This window comes from Desmodus rotundus, chromosome 1 (genome assembly GCF_022682495.2).
Source record: "Desmodus rotundus isolate HL8 chromosome 1, HLdesRot8A.1, whole genome shotgun sequence".
Classification (NCBI taxonomy): domain Eukaryota; kingdom Metazoa; phylum Chordata; class Mammalia; order Chiroptera; family Phyllostomidae; genus Desmodus; species Desmodus rotundus.
In genome coordinates this window covers 65705622-65729925 of record NC_071387.1, presented here as the reverse complement: position 1 = coordinate 65729925, position 24304 = coordinate 65705622, and the positions used below count along the sequence as shown (strand labels likewise).

Genomic DNA, 24304 nt, shown 5'->3' with positions numbered 1-24304 from the left:
ACTTTGCAGGCTAGAAGGTACTGAAAAGAAATATTCAAAGTCATGAAAAGCAGGGACCTACAGCAAAGATTGTTAAAGGGACTTATTTAAGAAGAAGATCAAAACTATGAACAATAAAATGGCAAAAAATACAAATCTATCAACAATTGAATCTAAAAAACAAACTAAGCAAACAAGAAGAACAGACACACAAAGAGTGTTTTGATGGTTGCCAGATGGGAGGCGGGTGTGGGAGAACAGGTGAAGAGGTGAGGGGATTAAGAAGCACAAATAAGTAGTTACAAAATAGCCATGGGGATGTAAAGTACAGTGTGAAATGGAGTAGCCAAAGAACTTACATGCATGACCCATGGATGTGAACAATGGTGTGGGGATTGCCTGGGGAAGCAGGGAATGCTGGGTGTAGAGGGGCAAAGGGGGAAAAATCAGGACAGCTGTAATAGCATAATCAACAAAATATAATAAAAAAAACCCAAAACAAACACAGTTAATCATGGATTATTCAAGGTCTAACACACAAAAAAATGAAGGTAATGGTAATAAATATAATGAAACCAGTCTCTTAAAATTCAGTTAGGAGTCTGTCTCTAATAGTTAAGAATCTTTATGTAAACACCATGTAAACTACATTGAGGAATCATTAAATATTTTATATATAAATACCAGATAGAGCATAAAGAACTATAACCAAAGAAGACAACATTATACAAAATACACATTAAGGGACTTAGCCATTACATAGTAGAAACCTAGAGAATATGAACTGTGAGTCAAGATTTCTATTATCTTTAAATTCAATATCTCTAACAATAAAATTAAGATTCTGAGTTTTAGATATTTCCACAAATTTTTTTGTGCTTTTTAAAAACAACTTTCTTGAGGTATAATTTATATACAATAATACACATATTTAAAGTTTACAGTTGATGGGGGACTCAACACTTGGAAAATTTTAGTTTAAGGTAATAATAAGACTGGTAGGTAATGCATGTGAAAAGCTATTGTTTCAGGAACTACAGGTACGGCCCATCCTGACTCCAGGGACAGACTACCACCCAGGGTGAGAATGCTACAGTTTTTTAAATCTAATTTTCCCTGAATTCCAAACCCCTCACCACACACTGTTCTCTGATATAAAAAGGCTGGTTCGAAAGGAAATGTAAGACAGTCTGTTAGGATACAAACCCGCCATTTTCCCAGATCACTGGCCATCTGAATAAAGTGTCCATAAAGATTCAATCCCTGTCTCTGCTTATTGGTTCTGGTAGGTGACAGGCAGCGCAAATGCTGGCTTTTCCGGTTTCATATTCTGGTAACTCCGGTGGAACAGATTTTGGGACTCTGGTTAAGTTAAGTATTGGCAGGGAGTTTTGATTGCTGCCTGGACAGAAGGGCCCAGGGGTGTGGATTTGGAGACTCCCTAGCAGCTGCCAAGTAATTTTCCTTGGGGACTCTCCTCCTCCGACTCTCAGTATTTCCTGTCATTTTTCACATTTGATTGAATCATTGAGCTTTCTGGTTCAGATTATAATCCTGGGGAATGACTCAGGTTGTCAATAATTTAAGGTGCCTTCTGGTTTACAGAGCTCTGTCTGGTAGAATGGGGGGAAAAGCCTCCACTCCGGAAAACAGCATTTTGGGGCAAGTTTTATCTAATTGGTCGACCTGTGCTTATCAACATATGACTAAAAATAAAGTGGTTTTTATTGTAATACAGTTCGGCTTATGTATTGTATGATCTTGACTCAGGAGAGTGCTAGCCACGGAATGGGTCTTTAAATTACTGTATTATACTATGACTAGAGTTGTTTTGTCAAAGATCAGGGAAGTGGGACAAAATGCCTTACCTAGAAACTTTCATGAGTTTACATAATCAGGATGCAGGATTAAAAGGAAATAGATTAATGGTCCAGAGAAAAGGAAATTTGTCTGTGAAAGACAGCAGAAGCTCACAGGAGAAAGCCCAGGAAGATCTAGATATTATGGCTGCTGTGAGCATGGTCAGGGTTCCCATGGCCCCTCCAGCCCTAGATCTTCCTCCTTACTCAGCTGAGGGAACTGGGCAAAGTGAGCCTGAACTACTCTTGCCATCTGGAACCTGTCAGGGACCCAAATTCAGTGGAAGAAAAGCCCCTACCAGGGCAGGGCAATACCTTTTGCAAAAACTTGCAGTGGAAGTAGGGCCAGAGGGCCAGCCTGCTGGATATTATGGGCACATGCTCCATTTTCTACATCAGATCTGTTAAACTGGAAAAACTCTGAAAGGACCACAGTATACCCCTTTAAAATAGACGAGGAGTGTACTCAGGTTTTTTGAGTGCCCTCTCTCTGCTTCCTGAGTCTGGTAGGTGACAGGTACCACAAATGCCAGCTTTTCCAGTTTCACAATTTGGTAAGTTTTCACAAATGTATACACCTGTGAAACGACTAAACATATCCGTCAACACCAAACTTTTCCAGTACTCCTTCATTATTCTAGCATTGACATACATGGAATCATTATAGTATGTATCCTTTTTTATCTGGCTTCTTTCACTCATCGTAATTATTTTGAGATTGATCCATGCTGTTGTATATATTAATAGTTCATTCCTTTTCATTGCTGAATAGTCCACTGTTGCATATGCCACAATATACTTATCCATGCACCTGTATAATAGACATTTGGATTACTTTCAGTTTGGGGCTATTAAAGCTATCATGACCACCCATGTACAAGCCTTCTGGACATACGCTTTCCTTTATTGTAGGCAAATTTCTAAGACAGAATGGCTGGATCACCTGGCATGTGTATGTAGTTCTAAAAAATTGCCAAATAGTTTTCTAGAGTGAGTCTACCATTTTACATTCCTACCATAAGTATGTGAGAGTTCTAGTTGTTCCACATCCTCTCCAACACCCTATAAGGTCAGTTTGTTTGTTTTTTTAATCCTCGCCCAAGGATATGTTTATTGATTTAGGAGAGAAAGGGAAAGAAACATCGATATGAAACAGAAACATTGATAGGTTGCTTTCCATACGCACCTCAACTGGGGATTGAACTGGCAATCAAGGTATATGCCCTGACCAGGAACTGAACCTGCAACCTTTTGGTGTATGGGATGATGCTCCAACACACTTAGCCACCAAGCCAGGGCAAGGACAGACTTTTTAATTTAGACATTCTAATACATCTATAGTGATACTTAACTACAGTTTTAATTTGCATCTTTACAATAGTAATGTGAGCCACCTTTTTATGGGCTTATTTTCCATTCATATATATTTTCTTCAGTGATGTTTCTCTTCAAATCATTTGCCTATGTTTTAATTGGGTTAACTAATTATTAAGTTTTGAACATATTTATATAATGTAGTGACAAGTCATTTGTCAGACATATGCTTTGCAAATATTTTCTCCCAATCTATGACTTATCTTTTTCTCTTATAGTGCCTTTTGAGAAGAAGTTTTTATTTTTAATAAGGTCCAATTTGTCAATCTCTTCTTTTATGGATCCTGCATGTGTTGTCATATTAAAGAAATCATTGTCTGATCCAAGGTCACAAAAGTTTTTTCCCCGTGTTTTCTTATAAAATTTTTATAATTTTAGGTTTTACATTTAGGTCTATGATCCATTTTGAGTTAACGTATTTTGGCATGTATAACACATACTTTTTTGCCCAAATTTTTGAGGGGAAAATTAGGATGAACATTATACATGGGTATAATGATTATATACCATGGGTATAATTCTGTGGATAATGTGCACAAAACCGTGTGTGTGCATTATACATGGGTGGGCATTATACATAGCAAAATACAGTAATTTTTGTATATGGTGTGAGGTATGAAACAAGATTCACTTTTTACACATAGATACCTGGGGGGTTTTTTAGCACCATTAGTTGAAAATACCACCTTCTCCACACTGTATATGATCTCACCTAAAAGTGGAATCTAATCAACCAAACAAGCAAAATATAACCAGAGACAATGAAATAAAGAACAATTGATAGTAACCAGAGGGGAGGGAGGTGGGGGCTAATGGGGGAAAAAGAGGGAAGGGTCGTCAAGGAACATGTATAAAAGACATGTGGACAGCCCCGGCTGATGTGGCTCAGTAGACTGAGTGCCAGCCTGTGAACCAAAGGGTCACTGGTTCAATTCCCAGTCAGGGCACGTGCCTGGGTTGCAGGCCAGGTCCACTATAGGGGGCATGCAAAAGGCAACCACACATGGCTGTTTCTCTCGCCCTTCCCCTCTCTCTAAAAACAAATAAATAAAATCTTAAAAAAAAAAAAAAAAGACATATGGACAAAGCCAAAGACAGGTAGGATCTAGGTCGGGAGGGAGGGGGTAAGGATGGGAATCAGCACCAGAAGAGCCCAATTTGCTGGTGGGTAGTGGAGGAAGTTACTGGAAGTGCTGAGAGCCCAGCAAGCGGCATTGCTCCCTCTCTGACCCCTCCCCCACAAATAGAGCGCCACAACATAGCCCTGTGGGTTGCCCCACCCTGGCAAATACCTCCACCCCTTACTACTTACCAGGCCCACTGAGACCAAAAATGGCCCAAATGAAAGAACTGATCAAAGCTCCAAAAAAAAATACAACTAAGCGATGAAGAGACAACCAGCCAATCAGATGCACAGTTCAAAACACTGGCAATCAGGATACTCACAAATATATATGGTTGAGATTGGTCACAAAATAGAGGAAAGAGTGAAGGCTATGCAAAGTGAATTAAAGGAAAAGGCACAGGGAACTAACAGTGACAGGAAGGAAACTGGGACTCAAAGCAACAGTTTGGACCAGAAGGAAGAAATAAACATTCAACCGTAACAGAATGAAGAAACAAGAATTGAAAAATACGAGGAGAGGCTTAGGAACCTATGGGACAACTTTAAATGTTCCAACATCTGAATCATAGGGGTGCCAGAAGGAGAAGAACAACAGCAAGAAAGCGAAAACTTATTTTAACAAATAATGAAGGAGAATTTCCCAAATCTTGGCAAAGGAAATAGACTTCCAGGAAGTCCAGGAAGCCCAGAGAGTCCCTAAGAAGTTGGACCTAAAGAGGAACGCACCAAGGCACACCAATATTAAGCTACCCAAAATGAAAGATAAGGAGAGTATCTTAAAAGCAGCAAGAGAAAAAAGAGACAGTTACCTACAAAGGAGTTCCCATTGGACTATCAGCTGATTTCTCAAAAGAAACCTTGCAGGCAAGAAGGGGCTGGAAAGAAGTATTCAAAGTGGTGAAAAGCAAGGTCCTACATCCAAGATGACTCTATCTAGCAAGGCTTTCATTTAGAATGGAAGGGCAGATAAAGTGCTTCCCAGAGAAGGTAAAGTTAAAGGAGTTCATCATCACCAAGCCGTTATTACATGAAATTGTTAAAGGGATTTAGCAAAGGAAAAGAAGAACTAAAAAACTATGAACAGTAAAATGACAACAAACAACTATCAACAACCAAACCTAAAAAAACAAAAACAAACTAAGTAAACAACTAGAACAGGAACAGAATCACAGAAATGGAGATCACCTGGAGGGGTATCAGTGGGGAAGGGGACAGAGGAGAATGGGGGAAAAGGTACAGGGAATAAGAAACATAAATAGTAGGTACAAAATAGACATGGGGAAGTTAAGAATGGTATAGGAAACAGAGAAGCCAAAGAACTTATATGTATGACCCATGGACATGAACTAAGCCAGGGGTGGGGGGTGGGGAGCGCCATGTGGAATAAAAGAGGGGAAAATGGGACAACTGTAATAGCATAATCAATAAATTTTTTAAAAATGAAAAATAAAAATAAACTTTGACACACCCTGAAAAAAAATTTTAAATAAAAAATTAATTTCCAATACGTGTGTTTATTTCTGGAGTCCCTATTCTGTTCCATTGATCTATTTGTCTATATGTCAAGTACCATGTGCTTTTGACAAATGTAGCTTTATAATACATCTTGAAATCAGGCAGTGTTAGTCTTCAATTCTGTTCTTTTTCAAAATTGTTTTGAAAAAGCTTCTTTACATTTTCTTTTTTTTGGATATATTTATTGATTATGCTATTACAGTTGTCCCATTTCCGCCCCTTCACTCAACTCCATCCTGCCCACCCACTCCCTCCCACATTCCCCCCCTATAGTTCATGCCCATGGGTCATACTTACAAGTTCTTTGGCTTCTACATTTCCTACACTATTCTTACCCTCCCCCTGTCTATTTTCTACCTACCATTTATGTTATTTATTCTCTGTACCTTTCCCCCCACTCTCCCCCTCCCAGTCCCCTATTGATAACCCTCCATGTGATCTCCATTTCTGTGGTTCTGTTTCTGTTCTAGTTGTTTGCTTAGTTTGCTTTTGTTTTGGTTTTAGGTGTGGTTGTTAATAACTGTGTGTTTGCTGTCACTCTTACTGTTCATATTTTTTATCTTCTTTTTCTTAGGTAAGTCCCTTTAACATTTCATATAATAACGGTTTGGTGATGATGAACTCCTTTAACTTTACCTTCTCTGGGAAGCACTTTATCTGCCCTTCCATCTAAATGAAAGCCTTGCTGGATAGAGTCATCTTGGATGTAGGACCTTGCTTTTCACCACTTTGAATACTTCTTTCCAGCCCCTTCTTGCCTGCAAGGTTTCTTCTGAGAAATCAGCTGATAGTCCAATGGGAACTCCTTTGTAGGTAATTGTCTCTTTTTTCTCCTGCTGCTTTTAAATTCTCTTCTCACCTTTCATCTTGGGTAGCTTAATGATGATGTGCCTTGGTGTGTTCCTCTTTGGGTCAACTTCTTAGGGACTCTCTGGGCTTCCTGGACTTCCTGGAAGTCTATTTCTTTTGCCAGATTGGGGAAGTTTTCCTTCATCATTTGTTCAAATAAGTTTTCGCTTTCTTGCTGTTGTTCTTCTCCTTCTGGCACCCCTATAATTTGGATATTGGAACATTTCAGGTTGTCCCAGAGGTTCCTCAGCCTCTCTTCACTTTTTTGAATTCTTGTTTCTTCATTCTGTTCTGGTCAATGTTTATTTTTTCCCTTTTGTTCCAAAATTTTGCTTTCAGTCCTGGTTTCCTTCTTCTCACTGTTGGTTTCCTGAATATTTTGCTTTATTTCATTTTGGGTAACTTTCATTTATTTTTTTAATTTTTCAATGAAGCTCAATCAGTTCTCTGAGCATTTTGATTACCAGGGCTTTAATTCTCCATCAGATAGGTTGGCTATTTCCTCATTACTTAGTTCTCATTCTGAAGTGTTGCTCTGTTCTTTCATTTGTGCCATATTTCTTTGTCTTGGCGCACCTGATAAGTTGTAAGGGGGCGGGGCCTTAGGTACTCACCAGAGCAGGGCAACCCTCTTTGCTGCCTGTGGGGGAGGGGCCAGAGGAGGAATAGTGCAGCTCGCCTGCTCATCTCTAGCCCCCTTTCCAAGACTCTCACGTGAGACTGGGAGTTTCTCCCACTGCAGCAACCCCGCCATAGTACTCAGTCAACTCTGAGTCTCAGTTTCCTGTTCAGCCAGCCATCTCACCCTGTCCTCTGCCCCCCTGCAGTTTTTATGAGCCAGCCCCACCCCCACAGCCTCACCCCAGGTTCCTACGAGTCTGATTGTTCTGGATCATTTTTTCTTTAATTCCTTGGTTGTCGGAGTTCCATGCAGTTTGATCTTCTGGCGCTTCTGTTTCCTTACTGATTTTAGATTGGTTATACTCCTTTTGGTTGTGCGAGGAAGCAAAGGGTTTTTACCTACACCTCCATCTTGGCTGGAACTAGATTCCCTACTCAACTTCTTCTTCAGAAAATGTTCATATTTTGTGTCTTAGTCCATTCAGGCTGCTACACCAGAATACCATAGACTGGGTGGCTTATAAACAGTAGAAATTTATTTCTCACAGTTCTGGAAGCTGGGAAGTCTAAGATCAAGGCACTGGCAGATTCAGTGTCTGGTGAGGGCTGGCTTCCTGGTTCACAGAAGGCTGTCTTTTTGTGGTGACATCACATGACAGAAGGGAGCCAAGGATCTCTCTGGGTCTCTTTTAGAAAGGCACTAATCCCATTCATGAGAGTTTCACCCTCATGACTAAATCACCTTCCAAAGCCCCACCTCCAAAAACCATCCCATTGGGATTGGATTTCAAGATTAAAAACTTGACAGGAGGGGACAAAAACATTCAGTCTATAGCAGTGTCTTTCAATTTGTCCATTTCATCTAAGTTGTCAAATTCACTGGTATAAAGAGGTTTATAATAGTCCCTTATTATCCTTTTAATATCAGTAGACTTTGTAGTGATGTCATCCATCTCATTTCTAATTAGTAAATTTAGTAATTTGTGTTTTCTCTCTCTTTTTTCCCTTACCAGTCTGGCTTGAAATTTGTCAATTTCATTAATGTTCTCTAAGAAACAGTTTTCAGTTTCTTTTTCACTATTGCTTTTCTGTAGTATCACATTGCATTACTTTCTACTTTCATCTTTATTATTTCCTTTCCTCTGTTTATGAAAATTTTAATTTGCTCTTCTTTTTCTAGTGTCTAAAGCTAGAAGCTGAGGTCCTTAATTTGAGATCTTTCTTCTTTTCTGCCATAGGTATTTAGTGCTATGAACCCCTCCCCAAGCAATTTTTAGTGGCATCCCACAAACTTGGTATGTTGTATTCTCTTTTTATTTGGTTCAAAATATTTTTAAATTTCCCTTTCTTAAAATACTGTTTCTTTGACCAATGAGCTATTTAAAAGTATGTTTTTCAGGTTACAAATTTTATACTTGGGGATTTTCCAAGAATCTTGGTTACTGCTTTCTAACTTGATTACACTGTGGTCAGAAAATATAATGTAGATTAGTATTCTTTTACATTTATTGACACTTATTTTATGTCTAAGAATATGGTCTAGTTAGATAAATATACCATGTGTTCTTCAGCAGAATGTGTGATCTGTTGCTGTTGAACAGAAGACTCTACAAATGTCAAGTCAAGTAGGTTCACAGCATTGTTCAAGTCTACCATATTCTTGCTGATTTTCTGTCTTCTTAGTCTATCAATTATTAAGAGTGGCACTGAAATCTCTGGCTATGATTGTATATTTGCCTATTTCTCCTTTCAGTTCTATCAGATTTTGTTTCATGTATTTTAAAACTCTGGTGTTAAGGGCATAAACATTTAGAATTATGTCTTTTTGATTAATTGGCCCCTTTAACATTATAAAGAAGTTCATTAAAGAAATTTATCTCTGGCAAATATTATTCTGTCTTAACAAGAGCTTTTGAAAAGAATTAAAATATTTGTAAAAACTTAGGTATATAGTTTAATAATTAAATTACCTTTTCCCCCTACAGCTGAGATAATCTTTAGAATCAATTTCCTTTCAACTTACTATTTAGAATGGCACACATTTTAATAAACACTGCTGACATCAACAAAATGTTATTATCTTCAATTTACAAGGCTAAATGTAGTTGACACAATTCCTCACTGTAACAAAAAAACTTTTTTAAAGCTTCAAAAATATCTGTGTGTCCCCTGATGTTCCAAATCATGCAGAATGAATGATGAGGTCTATTTAAATCACAAAGGAACTACAGTTTTATCAAAGTTACTTGCTACATTTAAGCAATTTAAAATAGGTCCTTTGTGATTCCATTTAGAAAGCATTACCAACATCAGTTATGCTGCCTGGGTCATGAAACTACAAAACTGAAAAAAAATAAGTCATTTCAGATAAGATCAGTTCCTTTTTCAGACACAAAGCAGTGTAATTCTCTACCATTGCACCTGCCACTGAATGTTTTGTAAAGAAGGAGGGTTGTAAAGGAGGGTTGCACACACAAAAATGCCTAAAGGGGTCAGGCGGGAGATGAGTCTTAGAAACTGGAGAATGCAGGCAACTACCACCAGTCAGATCCCTCCAATTGTTGCCAAATGGACTTAGCAAAGCCAGAACTTCCCTTTTGCCCTTGTAACAGAAACCAGAAATCAGGATTTCCATGTAAATCTCCAAGTTTTAAAATATCAGCAACTAATTCAAAATTCTTAAACACTAGTACAATCAAACAAAACACAGAAGCAGTGTATATTCACTCTAAAGGTTAAGTCTAGAAAAGAACAATTTCTAAATTCCATTAAAAAAATTTGCCCTGGTTAAATACCTAACTTCACCATTAAAGATATGTGAGCCAATGTACCAAAATGTGTATCAAATTGTAATACAACCATATAAAAGGGAATGAAAGGAGAACTAATCTAAGTAACTTTTAAACAATTTACTTTTAACAAGAACTGAAAAGAAATCTTGAACTTTACTGAGAAGGCTTGCTCTTTACAGTGGTATAGTTATAGGAATTCTAAAATTATTCTGTATGTATTCTATGATGGAACAATTGTTAGAAACCAGAGTTCTTGTTGTGAGAAAAGGGAGTTATAAGTATGGAATGGGAGAAAGCAAGTAAAATCTATATATTACGATGGAATTAGAGGTATCAGTATGAACTTATAGCTTCAAAATACATATATACTAAATGCAATGTGGATCACAGAACAGAAAAGAATAATGATGTGAAAACTAGTGAAATTTAAATAAAATCTGGATTTTAATGAATAGCAATGTAATAATATTGATGTCCTAGTTTTGACAAATGTACTATGGTAACATAAAATGTTAACCAGGAAGGAAGAAGTCATCTGTAGTGCCTTTCACCATTTCTGTATACACAAAATAATCCAAAAATAAAATATTTTAAATGTGTGTATCAACATTATTGATAACAGCCAAAAAGTGGAAATAGCCCAAATGTCCATCAATTGATGAAGAGATAAACAGCTTTTCTACCCACACCCAGGCCCAGCACAGGAAGTCTCAAGCTGTGGATCACTGATAGCACCAAACAGATTGACCAGGGCCACTCACAAGCAATATCTGACAAAGGTCTGAACCAGAGTCTTTAGGTAGGCAGACCTACCTAATCACAGAAACCAATACAAAGCAGCAGCCAATATGGGAAGACAAAGAAGCAGACCCCAAATGAAAAAACAAGAGAATTCTCCAGAAGAGCGAGATGAAATGGAGGCAAACAATTTATCAGATATAGAGATTAATGATTATAAGGATACTCAACATAATGAAAAAAGACACAGAAACCAAAAAAGGACCAGTTAAAACTAAAGAATGCAGTATCTGAAATAATACACTGGAAGGAATAAACAGTCAGTTAGATGAACCAGAGGATCAAATCAGTGATTTGGAAGAAAAGGTAGAAAAAAGCACCCAAGCGGAGCAACAAAAAGAATTTTAAAAAATGAGAAGAGCTTAAGAAGCATTTTGGATAATGTGAAGAATAACAACATTTGCATCTTGGGAACACCAGGAGAAGAGAGAGAGCAAGGGATGGAGAACCTATTTGAAGAAATGACTGAAAACTTCCCTAATGTGGTGAAGGAAAAAGACACACAAATCCAGGAAGCTCAGAGAGTCCTAAACAACTTAAGAGAACCAAAGAAGACCACACTGAGACACATAATTAAATTGGCAAGGCTTAAGTTAAAGACAAGGAGAGAATCCTAAAAGCCCCAAGAGAAAAGCAGGCAGTTACATACAAGGGAACACTCATTAGACTGTCATCTGATTTCTCAACCGAGACATTTCAGGCCAGAAGGGAATGACAAGAAATATTCAAAGTGATGAAAAACAAAGACCTACACCCAACACTACTCTACCCAGCAAGGTTATCATTTAAAATCAAAGGAGAAATAAGGAGCTTTCCAGACAAGAAAAAGCTACAGGAGTTTGTTAACACCAAACCAGTACTGCAACAAATGTTAAAGGGCTTGCTTTAAGAGGAAGAAAAAGAGAAAGGAAAAAGAGGAAAACAGTTTAACAATAAAATGGCACTAAGTATGTATCTATCAATAATCACCTTAAATAAATGGCTTTAAATGCTCCAACCAAAAGACACAGGGGAGCTGAATTGATAAGAAAACAAGACCCATATACATGTGGCCTCCAAGAGACCCATCTCAGATCAAAAGATACACACAGACTAAAAGTAAAGGGATGGGAAAAGATTTTCATCAAAATGGAAAGAAGAAAAACGCTGGGGTAGCAGTACTTATATCTGACAAAATAGACTTTAAAACCAAGGCTATAGCTAAGAGACAAAGAAGGACACTACATAATGATAAAGGGAACAATCCAACAAGAATATATAACCCTAGTAAACATTTACACACCCAACATAGGAGCACCTAAATATATGAAGCCAATCTCCATGGACATAAAGATGAACAAATATACAGTCATAGTCAGGGATTTTAACACCCCATTGACTTCAATGGATAGATCTTCCAGACAGAAAACTAACAAGGAGACAGTGACCTGAAACAACACACTAGATGAAATGGATTTAATTGATATCTTCAGAGCATTTCACCCCAAAGCAGAAGAATATACATACTTTTCAAATGCATGTGGAATGTTTTCTAGGATTGACCACATGTTAGGGCACAAAACAAGTCTCTATAAATTTAAGAAGATTAAAATCATGCCAAATATCTTCTCTGACCTCAATGCTGTGAAACTAGAAATCAATCACAAGAACAATGAAAAACACTCAAGAACATGGAAGCTAAAAATAACACGTTATTAAACAATGAATAGGTTAATGAGATCGAGGAAGAAATCAAAAGATACCTTGAATGAAATGAAAATGAGGACAAACAATCCAAAATCTGTGGGACACAGGAAAAGCAATCCTAACACGGAAATTCACAGCATTGCAGGCCAATCTCAAAAAAACAAGAAAAAGCTCAAATAAATAATCTAATTTTACACTTAAAGGAACTTGAAAAACAACAACAAAGCCCAAAGTGAGTAAAAGGAAGGAAATAATAAAGATCAGAGCAGAAATAAATGAAATAGAGTCTAAAAAAAATGATACAAAAGATCAATGAATCCAAGAGGTGGTTCTTTGGAAAGATAAACAAGATTGACAAACCTTTAACCAGACTCATCAAGTAAAAAGGAAGGAGGACCGAAATAAATGAAATCAGAAATAAAAAAGGAGAAATAATAACTAACACCAAAGAAATACAAATGATTGTAGAAAATATTATGTACAACTATATGCCAATAAACTGGACAACCTGGATGAAATGGATAAATTCCTAGAAACATACAATCTTCCAAAACTAAATCCGGAAGAATCAGAAAATCTAGACAGATTACACTGAGTGAAATTGAAGCAGTAATCAGAAAACTCCCAACAAACAAAAGCCCTGCACTGGATGGCTTCACAGGTAAATTTTACGGAACATTCTGAGAAGAATTAACACCTCTCTTTCTCAAATTATTTCAAAAAATTCAAAAGAAGGGAAGGCTGCCAAACTCAATTTCATGAGGCCAGCATTATCTTTATTCCAAAACCAGATAAAGACAGCACAAAGAAAAGTAGATGACAATATCCTCGATGAACACAACACTAAAATCCTCAACAAAATATTAGCAAAATAAATACAGCAATGCATCAGAAAGATCATACACCATGATGAAGTGGGATTTATTCCATGAATGCAAGGTTGCTACAACATTTCCAAATCAATAAATGTGATTCACCATATAAACAAAATGTAGGATGAAAACCACATGATCATATCAATAGATGCAGAAAAAGCATTTGATAAAATCTAGCACCCATTTATAATAAAAACTCTCAGAAAAGTGGGATCAGAGGGAATATACCTAAATATAATAAAGGTCATATAAAACAAACCCACCCCCAGCATCATATTCAATGGGCAACATCTACAACCATTCATCTTTAGATAGAGAACAAGACAGGGATGTCCACTTTCACCTTTCTTATTCAACATAGTACTGGAAGTCCTAGCCACAGCAAAAGACAAGAAGAAATAAAAGGCATCCAAATTGGAAAGTAAGAAGTAAAACTGTCCTTATTTCTAGATGATATGATATTGTACCTAGAGAACCCCAAAGATTACACCAAGAAACTACCAGAACTGATCAATGAATTCAGCAAAGTAGCAGGATACAAAATTAATATCCAGAAATCAGTTTCATTTTTACATGCCAATAACGAGCTAACAGAAAGGGATATTAAGAAAATAATCCCATTCACAATGGTTTAAAAAGGAATAAAATACCTAGGAATAAACCTAATCAAGAATGTAAAAGACCTGTATTCAGAAAATTATAAGACATCAAAGAAACTGAAGAAAATACAAGTGGAAGCACATACCATGTTCATGGATAGGAAGAATCAACATCATTAAAATGTCCACACTACCTAAAGTCTTCTATAGATTCAATGTAATTTTTATCAAGATTCCAATGACATATTGCACAGAACTAGAACAAATATTTCAAAAATTTATATAGAACCACATAAGGCCCCACATAGCAACAGTGATCCTGAGAAAGAACAAAGTTGGAGGAATCATGCCACCCACTATAAGCTATACTATACTATATGCCACCCACTATAAGCTATACTATACTATACTATACTATACTATACTATACCATACTATAAGGCCATAGTAATCAAAACAGCATGGTCCTGGCATGAAAAAATGCATAGATCAGTGGAACAGAATAGAGAGCCCAGAAATAAACCCACATCTTTATAGTTAATTAATATTCAACAGAGGAAGCAAACACATATAATGAGCTAAAGACAGTTTATTTGATAAATAGTATTGGTAAAAGTAGACAGATATGTGCAGAAAAATTAAACTAGACCACCTTCTTACACCACAAGAATAAATTCAAAATGGATTAAAGACAAATATTAGACCTGAAACCATAAAAATCCTAGAAGAAAACATAGGCATTAAAATCTCAGACACAGCTTATAGCAATAGTTTATCTACTGTATCTTCCCAGGCAAGGGAAACAAAAGAAAAATAAACAAATGGAACTCCATCAACTTAGAAAGTTTCTGCACAGCAAAGGAGACCATCAACAAAACAAAAAGACAACCCACAGAATGGGAGAATATATTTGCCAATACATCTAATAAGGGGTTAATATCTAAAATTTATAAAGAAACTACAACATTCAACACCAAAAACACAAACAACCTGATTTAAAAATGGGCAGAGAACCTGGATAGAAACTTCTCCAAAGAGGACATACAAATAGCCAATAGACATATGAAAAGATGCTCAACATCACTAATCATCAGAGAAATGCAAATTAAAACCACACTGATATATCACTTGTCAGAATTTATCATCAATAAATCAACAAACAACAAATGCTGGTAAGGATGTGGAGAAAGGGGAACCCTTCTGCACTGTTGGTGGGAATGCAAACTGCTGCAGCCACTATGGAAAGCAGTATGGAGATGCCTCAAGAAATTTAAAATGGATCTGCCTATTGACCCAGCAATCCCACTTCTGGGAACATATCCTAAGAAACCCTAAATACTAATTCAAAAGAACATAAGCACCCCTATGTGCATTGCAGCATTATTTACAATCACCAAGATATGGAAGCAGCCCCAGTGTCCATCAGTAGATGAGTGGATTAAACAACTATGGGACATTGACACAATGGTATACTACTCAGCCGTAAAAAAAAGAAAATTTTACCCTTTACAGCAGTATGGATGGACCTGGAGAACATTATGGTAAGTGAAATAAGCCATTCAGAGAAAGGCAAATACCATATGATTTCACTCATATGTGGAATCTAATGAACAAACTGAAATAACAAGGAAAACAGAGACAGACACAGAGAGAGCAGGATAACAGCTAAGGAGGGGAGGGAAGGTTAGGGAGTGGAGGGATTCAGCAGAAAGGAAGATGGACTCATGGGCATGGACAACACTATATTGATTGCTGGGGGAAGGGGGTATCAGAGGACTAAATAAAAAGATAAATAATGTAGCACATCCATACAATGGACTGTCACTCAGCAATGAGAAGGAATTAAGTACTGTTACATGCTACAAGATGGATGAAGCCTGAAAATATGCTAAGTGGAAGATGTTAGAAACAAAGACCACATATTGTATGTTTCCATTTACATGACATATTCAAGACAGACAATCCTATAGAAAGTAAATTGATGGCTGCCTCAAGTTAGAGGGTTGGAGATTGGGAGTGACTGCTAATGGGTATAGGGTTTTTTGGGGGGTGATAATGTTCTAACATGAATCATGGAAATGGTTGAGCAATCTGTGACTAGGCTAAAAACCAATGAATTGTATATTTTAAATCAGTGATGGTGTGGTTTGTGACTTATATCTCAAATAAAGCTGTTAAAAATGTGTATGTATCTCCTCCTTCTCTCTGCTAAAAATAAGAGGCAGTGTCACCCCACAAGCAAAAACATATACAGCACCTACATTTTTGTTTCTCAAAATCATTCCCCACCAAAGAATGGTCCTTGGAGAAATGACCAATGTTCCTTAGAGCTCCTCGGAGAAACAACCAATTTCAAAGCTGGGCAACAAGAGTACAAGATATACCTAAAACAAAGCAAGGGAGGGAGGTGGGGATGGCTGGGGTGAGGAGGTGAATGGTGGGGGATAAATGCAGACAACTGTAATTGAACAACAATAAAATAATTTTAAAAAAATAAATCAACTAATTGTACTAAAAAGAAAAGATATACCTAGAACATCTTATGCAAGGGAGAAAACAAAACAAAACCATTGCTCAAAGACTAATGAGGTCCCTAGGAAAGACACAGGAACTAGCTTTAAGAGTCTCTCATTGGCCAAACTGTGAACACTTTCAGTATTAAAATGAATGACAGTAATAAAGTATATTAACACACTGATTTTTTTAAAACCTTGTATCCTTACTGATATTATAAAATAAGTGAATGAAGGGTAGGGAAGTAAAAGAATGATCTTCACAATAAAATGCCAACTAATAAATCTAGAAGGAATGACCAAAAACCATATTACAATCATCACAGTATTCAGATTCAGGAAAGTATTATCAATGGATGCTAAAACCACTGAGTACAATGCTGTCAGAAATAGATATTTATACTCTTCTTCCCAGAGTTGCTAATAATTACAAAAATATAAAGTATATCACCAGAGAAATTAACTAAGTAATCAAAGTTAATATCACTAACAATTGGTCAAACTGACATTACATACCTTCTGATGTGACGTAGTAAGAAGGGCACCACATTAGTAATTGGAACATTCCTGACAAAAATACATAGCCTTAACATAATCATGAGGGATTAAGATAAACAAGCTCAAACTAAAGGGTAGAATTTTTCAAGAAAAGTCAGTGTCATGAAAAAAAGAAAAAAGTCAAATGTACTATTCTATATTAAATATTAAAATCTGATAATCAAAAAAGGGACAACACAAAGATAATAGGAAAATCGCTGAATACTTGGAAGTTGAACACACTTCTAAGTAATCCATAGTTCAAGAGGAAATTTAATGAAATTACAAAATATTGTGAGTTGAACAAAAAAGAAAGGACAACATATCAAAATTTGTGGAATGGAATGCAGTTAAAGCAGTACTTACAGGGAAATATACAGCATTAAGCACTTAGTAGGAGGGAAAAAGGACAAGGTCTCAAATTAATAACCTGAGCTTCAATCTTAAGAAGCTAGAAAGTGAAAACACCAAAATAACCCAAAGAAAGCAGAAGAAAAAAATAATAAAGATATAAGAAAAAGAAATAAAGGAAAGGAAAAAATAAAACTGCCTCTGTTTGCTGACCAGACTGTCTACATAGAAATTCCAAGTAATCTACCAAATAAATGATAACTAAATATAATCAATGATACAAGAATTAGGAAACAGAAAAACAAAAACAAAATCCTGTAAGGTATAGCACTGGAAAAATTTTAATGCAGACTATATGTCAGATATTTTTGTAACAAAGCTAATTTTCCTAATGTGATCACTGTATTGTGTAAGAGAATGTCCTTGTTCTTCGGAAATGCTGAACTTAATTCTCAAATGGTTTAACCAAAAAATAACGATATGCATACAGAATGCTAATATGTCAAAATGTTCACCAGTAAATGTAAGTGAAGGGTATACTAGAAGCTCATTATAATATTCTTACAACTTTTCTGAAAGTTTAATTTTTTTTCTAAATAAAAAGTTTTGTTTTAAAAAAAGCAGTTCCTGTCTTTTGAGATTTCAACAAAAGTATAAGGGAAAATGGAGGGTTAGAAAGGTTAAGAAAATATAGAGAGGAATAACACTGGTTTCAATTCAAGAAGTAGGAAGGAAACATAATTGTTAATCTGAATATTCCCAATTGATTGGGTAAAATAGCACCTCACAAGTTTCTGAAATTCAGCTATCTGGCAACCTCACCAATTCATATACACACCACAAGCCAGCCATGAAGAGTTACAATAGATATCACAAAGCAGGCAAACATACATACTTTATGGATTTCAGTTTCCTATTCATAGTCTACTTCGTGTTTACAAGAAATTCTATGAAGTTTGAGTGCTAAACACATATCAGAAGCAGTAACAAGTTAAAAGCAAGAGAGATAAACACACTGTCAGATTTAAAAGATTAAGCTGTCAAAGAATTAAGGAGATATTTTATAAAATAAAAGATAACCTAAGGGCACAGTTAACTAGATCCCTAACTCTAAGAGTAAAGAGCCCCACACATCTCAAATATACCTGCGCATCACATGCTTTACAAATGCTCTACAAAATCAGTTTATAACCATATCGTCTACTTATGATGGAAAGGTTAACACTGAATAATTCTTTTCTCGCTTTTATCATATACTAAAATCTTATATAATCCTATAAAGTCTAACCTCTATTTTGCTTCATTAGCCAATTTCCAAGATAGTCCCATCCCACAGTCAATTATAACAGTTCTCTCTGTTTTTTGACCTGGTAGATAAACTCCCTCTTCACTCTTTTTCAATACTTTCCAAGTTTATTCATTCATGCTCATCAAGTTTCAGAGGGAAAAACAAAGTTGAGATCTTTGTTTGGGACCGCACTAAAACACACATTATTTAAGGAGAACAAGGATCTTTACAACATTAGGTTCTCCAGTCAAGGGCATGCATGGTATGTCTCTCCATTTTATTCAAGTCTTAAAAAAAAAAAAACCTTTAAGTAAAGTGTCATCATGACTTCCTTCACCCAGATCCTGTACATTGTTTTTTTGTATTATTTGTAAGTATTTTACAGTTTTGTGGCTAAGAGAAGGGAGCTCTTATGTTTGAAACAATTATTTCTGGTATATCAATAACATATGACTGAGCCTCATTGTTTGAAATGCTGGCAATTAAGCAATGGAAATACCCAATGTCTGTCTTCATGAAGCCTACTTTATAAGTTGGAAAATCACCAGTAAAGGAGTGTAGACTTGTAAATAAATAATTTCAGAAAGTGTAAGTGCTAGGAATACAAATAGAATACAGGGAACGTGATAATAAAAGGCCTTATTTTTATGGTGCAATCAGGGAAGACCTTTTTGAAGAAGGAAGATCTTCCTTTGAAGAAGGAAGAGTAGAGGTCTAAGTGTTAAGCAAAAGTAAACCATATGATAGAGATCATTCCAAGCAACAGCATTAAGCAAAAAATAAAAGCATGATGACAAGTAAATAACTTGATCTTTGAGGTAAAGCGAGAAGGCAATGGCTCTGGAGCTTAGGGGAGTATTGGAAGATGAGGTCAGTAAAGGAGGGTATCATATACGACCTTTTAGGCCAAGATAAGGTCTTTAGGTTTTATTCTAAATGTGATGGGATGTTACCAGTGGTCTCTAGATGAGAGTGACACATTATTAGTTATGTCTTTTAAAAAATTACACACTGCTATAAACAGACTAGAAGGAGAAAAGAACAGAAGCAGGGAGAGCAGTTTGAAGGCAACTGCAACAGTCCAGAAGAGAGATAATAAGGGCTTATATTAGGGCAAAGGAGTGGAGTAACAATAGTTAGATTTGGGATATAGCTTAAAGGTGAAACTGATGACCATGGAGTGGAGTTATGAGGAGAAAAAGTGGATAAATGGAGCTGCCGTATACTGAGATGGTGATGCCTGAGGAAAGAGTAGGTTTGAAAAAATATGCCAAAAATTCTGCTTTGGACAAGTTAAGTTTGAGATACCTACTAAAACATTTAAGTGGAGAAATCAGTCCAATACAGTGTGCAATTTGATAAAAATATCAAAGTTGGAGTCAACAGCAAATTAATGATACTTGTAATCTTGGAATTAGATAAGATACCCTAAAAGTGACAAATACTAAAAAAGAAAATATATAACTCTTAAGCCTAGGGCATTTTACCTTTAGAAGTAAGGAAGGAGAAGCTAGAAACAAGACTGAGAAGCAAGTGCCATATATCAGGAAAAAAATTCAGGATGGCATAGGATGGAATCCAGAAAACCAATGAAGTTTTTTTTTTTAAAAAAAGGGGGGGGGGACTAATCAACTGTGTTGAATACTGATGAGAGGTAAAGTAACTTTAAGACTGAGAATAATGACAAGAGTGGTTTTAGATGGTAGGGGTGGAGAGGAACCACCCTAAAGTGAGTTAAAGAGAAAATGCAAAGAAGAATGAGTGTGAGCAATTCTTTTTGACAAACAAATATAAAAGAGAAAGAAAGGTTAAGTGTGTATGTGTGTGAGAAAGAGAAAACGAAGCTGTTACAGCATATTCATATGCTTACAAAAATGATTCAGCAAGAAAGAAAGATCATGCAGGGGAGAAAAAGGATGACTCCAGAAGCAAAATCCTTATATAGACAAGAGGCCATAGCACAGATGGAGGGGCCAGCTTATATGTGGCTAAGAGTAAGGAAGGGAAAGATATTAGACTTCCTAGTAATGAAAGTGCAAGAGCAAAATAACTAGGCAATGCTGATCTGTGGGCACATTTTATATTTGTGAACATAAACATATATATGCATATATATTTACACATACAACACTCACGTATGTCAAACCAATAAAATAAGAATTTCTGAGGAAGGCACATCTCTATCAATGTTTTATAAGGTGCCCAGTTAATTGTAATGTACAGCCAGATTAAGAACCAATAGTCTTGTGTGTGATCATGGAAGTGGGTAGCTGAAGCAGGTTGGAAAAGAAACCTGAAATCTGCAGATTCAAGAACTTCTAATGAGGTTTTTATCTATTAGCCCAAATATAAATAAAAGCATGAACTATGTTAAAAGTATTTCACATGCATTGACTCATTTCATATCATAACAGCTCAACATTTTTAATGATGAGAAAGAATGGTAGAGAACAGTGTACTGAATTAAGAGTCCTGGGTTATACACCACAAAGTAGTATAGAACTGTTTCAAGATGGACTGTGGTAAGTTAAATATTATAAACCCTAAGGAAACTACTTAAAAAAAAAGATATATAGCTAATAAACCAATGTGGAGATAAATGGAATACTAAAACATACTCAATCCAGAAGGGATCAAAGAACTAATAGGAGAAATTAAAAACAAATAGCAAGATAATAGATTCAAACCCAACCATATAGATAATTTCACTAAATTTAAGTGGCTTACCATGACAAATGAAGACATATAAAACTTGTATACAAATATTCACAGTAGCACTACTCAAAATAGTCAAAACACAGAAACAACTCAATGTCCATCAAGTCATGAGTCAATTTAAAAAAATGTAACATATTTCCATGCAATGTAAATTACCTGGCCACAAAAAGGAAATAAGTACTCTTGATACTAGTTATAACATAGATAAACACAGAAAGCATTATGCTAAGTGAAAGAAGCCAGACACAAAAATCACATATGGCTGTCTGATTGCATTTATAGGAAATATGCATAATAAACATATACAGACCAGTAGTTGCCAGGGGCTGGGGAGTGGAAATAATGAGTATCATCTACTTAAAGGGAAAGGGGTTTCCTTTTGAGGCAATAAAAACATTCTGGAACTAGCAGGTGGTAATAGCTGCATAACACTGTGAACATACTAAATGCCACTGAATTGTATATTTTTAAGTTGTTGAAGTGGTGAATTTTATGTTATATAAATTTTGCCAATTTTTTAAAAAGATTTTATTTATTTATTTTAGACAGAGGGGAAGGGAGAAAGAGAGGGAGAGAAACATCAGTGTGTGGTTGCCTCTTGCATGCCCCCTACTAGGGACCTGACCTGGCCCACAACCTAGGCATGAGCCCTGACTGGGAATCAAATTGGTGACCCTTTGGATTCCAGGAAGGCGCTCAATCCACTGAGCCACACCAGCCAGGGTTAAATTTTGCCAATTTTTAAAATAAGGAATGAAGTACTGATACATACAGCATGAATAAACCTCAAAAACATTATTGTAAATGAAAGAAGCCAGTTATGAAAAAGAACATATTATACAATTTCATTTACATGAAATGTCCAGAATAGGCAAACCTATAGAGGCAGAAGACAGATTGGTGATTGCCTAGGGCTTGGGGGTGGGAAAGATGGGATTAGAGACTGCTAATAGACACAAGATTTCCTTCTGAAGTTATGAAAATGGTCTAAATTAGGTTACACTGATGATTGTAAAACTCTGTAAATATACTAAGAACCACTAACCTGTACCCTTTAAAGGGGTAAATTATATGGTGTATAAATCAAATCTCCATAGAGCTGATTTTAAAAAAGAAAAGTTGCCCTGGTCAGGTAGCTCAGTTGATTAGAGCATCATCCCTTACACCAAAAGGTTGTGGGGTTGATTCCCTTTTGGGACACACACCTAGGTTATGGATTGGGTCCTTGTTTGGGGCACATATGGGAGGTAACTAATCAATGTTTCTCTCTCTCCCTCTCTCTTTCTCTCCCTTTCCCTCCCCCCCCCCCCGCTTCCTCACTCTCTAAAGTCAATACACATATTTTTTTAAAAAGAAAGAAATTTTAAGTGGTCTGAACATTCCTATTAAAAAAGATTGTTAGACTGAATTAAAAATAAGACAACTCTAAACTAGCTATAGGAAACATGTTTTAATTATAAAGACGCAAATGCATTAAAAGTAAAAGGATGACTGACCTTTAAAAAAGGAGCAAAGGTAGTTCAGTTGAGAAAGGACAGTCTTTCAACACATACTAGTGGCAAAACTGGATGTCCACATACAAAAAAATGAATTTAGATGGTGACTTATACCTTCTACAAAAGTTATTCAAAACTGATGATAGACCAAAATATAAAATACAATACTAAAAACCTTCAAGAAGAAAATATAGAAGAAAATCTTTGTGATACTCGGTTTGGTGATGAATTTCTAGATACTACACCAAAAGCATAATACATGAAAGAAAAAATTCATGAGGCAGACTTTGTTCAACACTTCTATTCTATGAAAGACAATGTTAAATCAGTGTCTTTCAGTGTTTCAGTATCTAATCAGTGTTTCTGGCACATTGATGTTTCTCAACCTATCTTTCTCCCTCCATTCCCCTCTTTATAAAAATAAATAAAATCTTTTTTAAAAAAGACATTTTTCAACAGATAAATGAATATACTGTCATACATCAAAATAGATGATTCAGTAATTTAAAAAAAAAAAAAGAGCCCTGACTGGTGTAGCTCAGTGGACTGAGGGCCTGCAAAGCAAAGGGTTGCCAGTTCGATTCCCAGTCAGGGCACATGGGTTGCAGGCCAAGTGCCCAGTGGGGGGCACTGGAGAGGCAACCACACTTAGATGTTTCTCTCCTTCTCTTTCTCCTTCCCTTCCCCTCCCTCTCAAAATAAATAAATAAAATCTTTTAAAAAATTAAAAAGCTATCAAGCCACGAAAAAATGTGAAGAAACTTTAAATGCACATTACAAAGTAAAACAAACAGCCAGTCTGAAAAGGCTACATACTATGTAATTTCATTCATATGACATTCTAGAAAGGGCAAAACTACAGAAAGAGTAAAAACACACCAGTTGTTTCCAGTACTTTGTGATGAGGCAGAGTGTCGAAGACTTGAAGACATGGGATATTTTACAGAGGAAAAACTATTCTGTCTGATACTGTAACAGTGTATACATGACTTTATGCACTTATCAAAATTCACAGAACTTTACAGCACAAAGAGTAAGCTTTAATGCATGCAAAATTAAAAAAAAAATAAACAAACATTGAGGAGGTCAGGGTATCCCCTGAAGGAATGTGGAGTAAGTCAAAAGAATGTAACCATATCACAAATGTGTGAAACAATCTCACTGAAGGTGGTGGGAGGGGAAAAATGCTGACCAAAGTAACTTTACAAGGGAGTGAAGTCTATAAAATTAAAGTCAAAAGGAACTGTAAAGAGGCACTCTAGTTGATAAAACTGTTTCCCACAAGGGTCTGAGTTAACAATTCTAACAGTGCTATATATGTATACTGG

The 24304-nt window shown here is 36.1% G+C and overlaps 2 protein-coding genes across 4 annotated transcripts in view; one reads left to right on the top strand and one right to left on the bottom strand.

Annotated features, from left to right (window-relative positions):
• DENND4C (DENN domain containing 4C) overlaps positions 1-24304 on the bottom strand; it is a 130630-nt gene that overhangs the window by 90232 nt on the left and 16094 nt on the right. The gene's annotated exons all lie outside the window — the stretch shown is intronic.
• Positions 1839-24304, top strand: part of LOC112302808 (uncharacterized) — a 93216-nt gene continuing 70750 nt past the window's right edge. The window contains exon 1 of the mRNA XM_053910448.1: positions 1839-2067. Within this exon, the coding sequence (XP_053766423.1) occupies positions 1839-2067 (229 nt within the window). The remainder of the gene's footprint in view (positions 2068-24304) is intronic.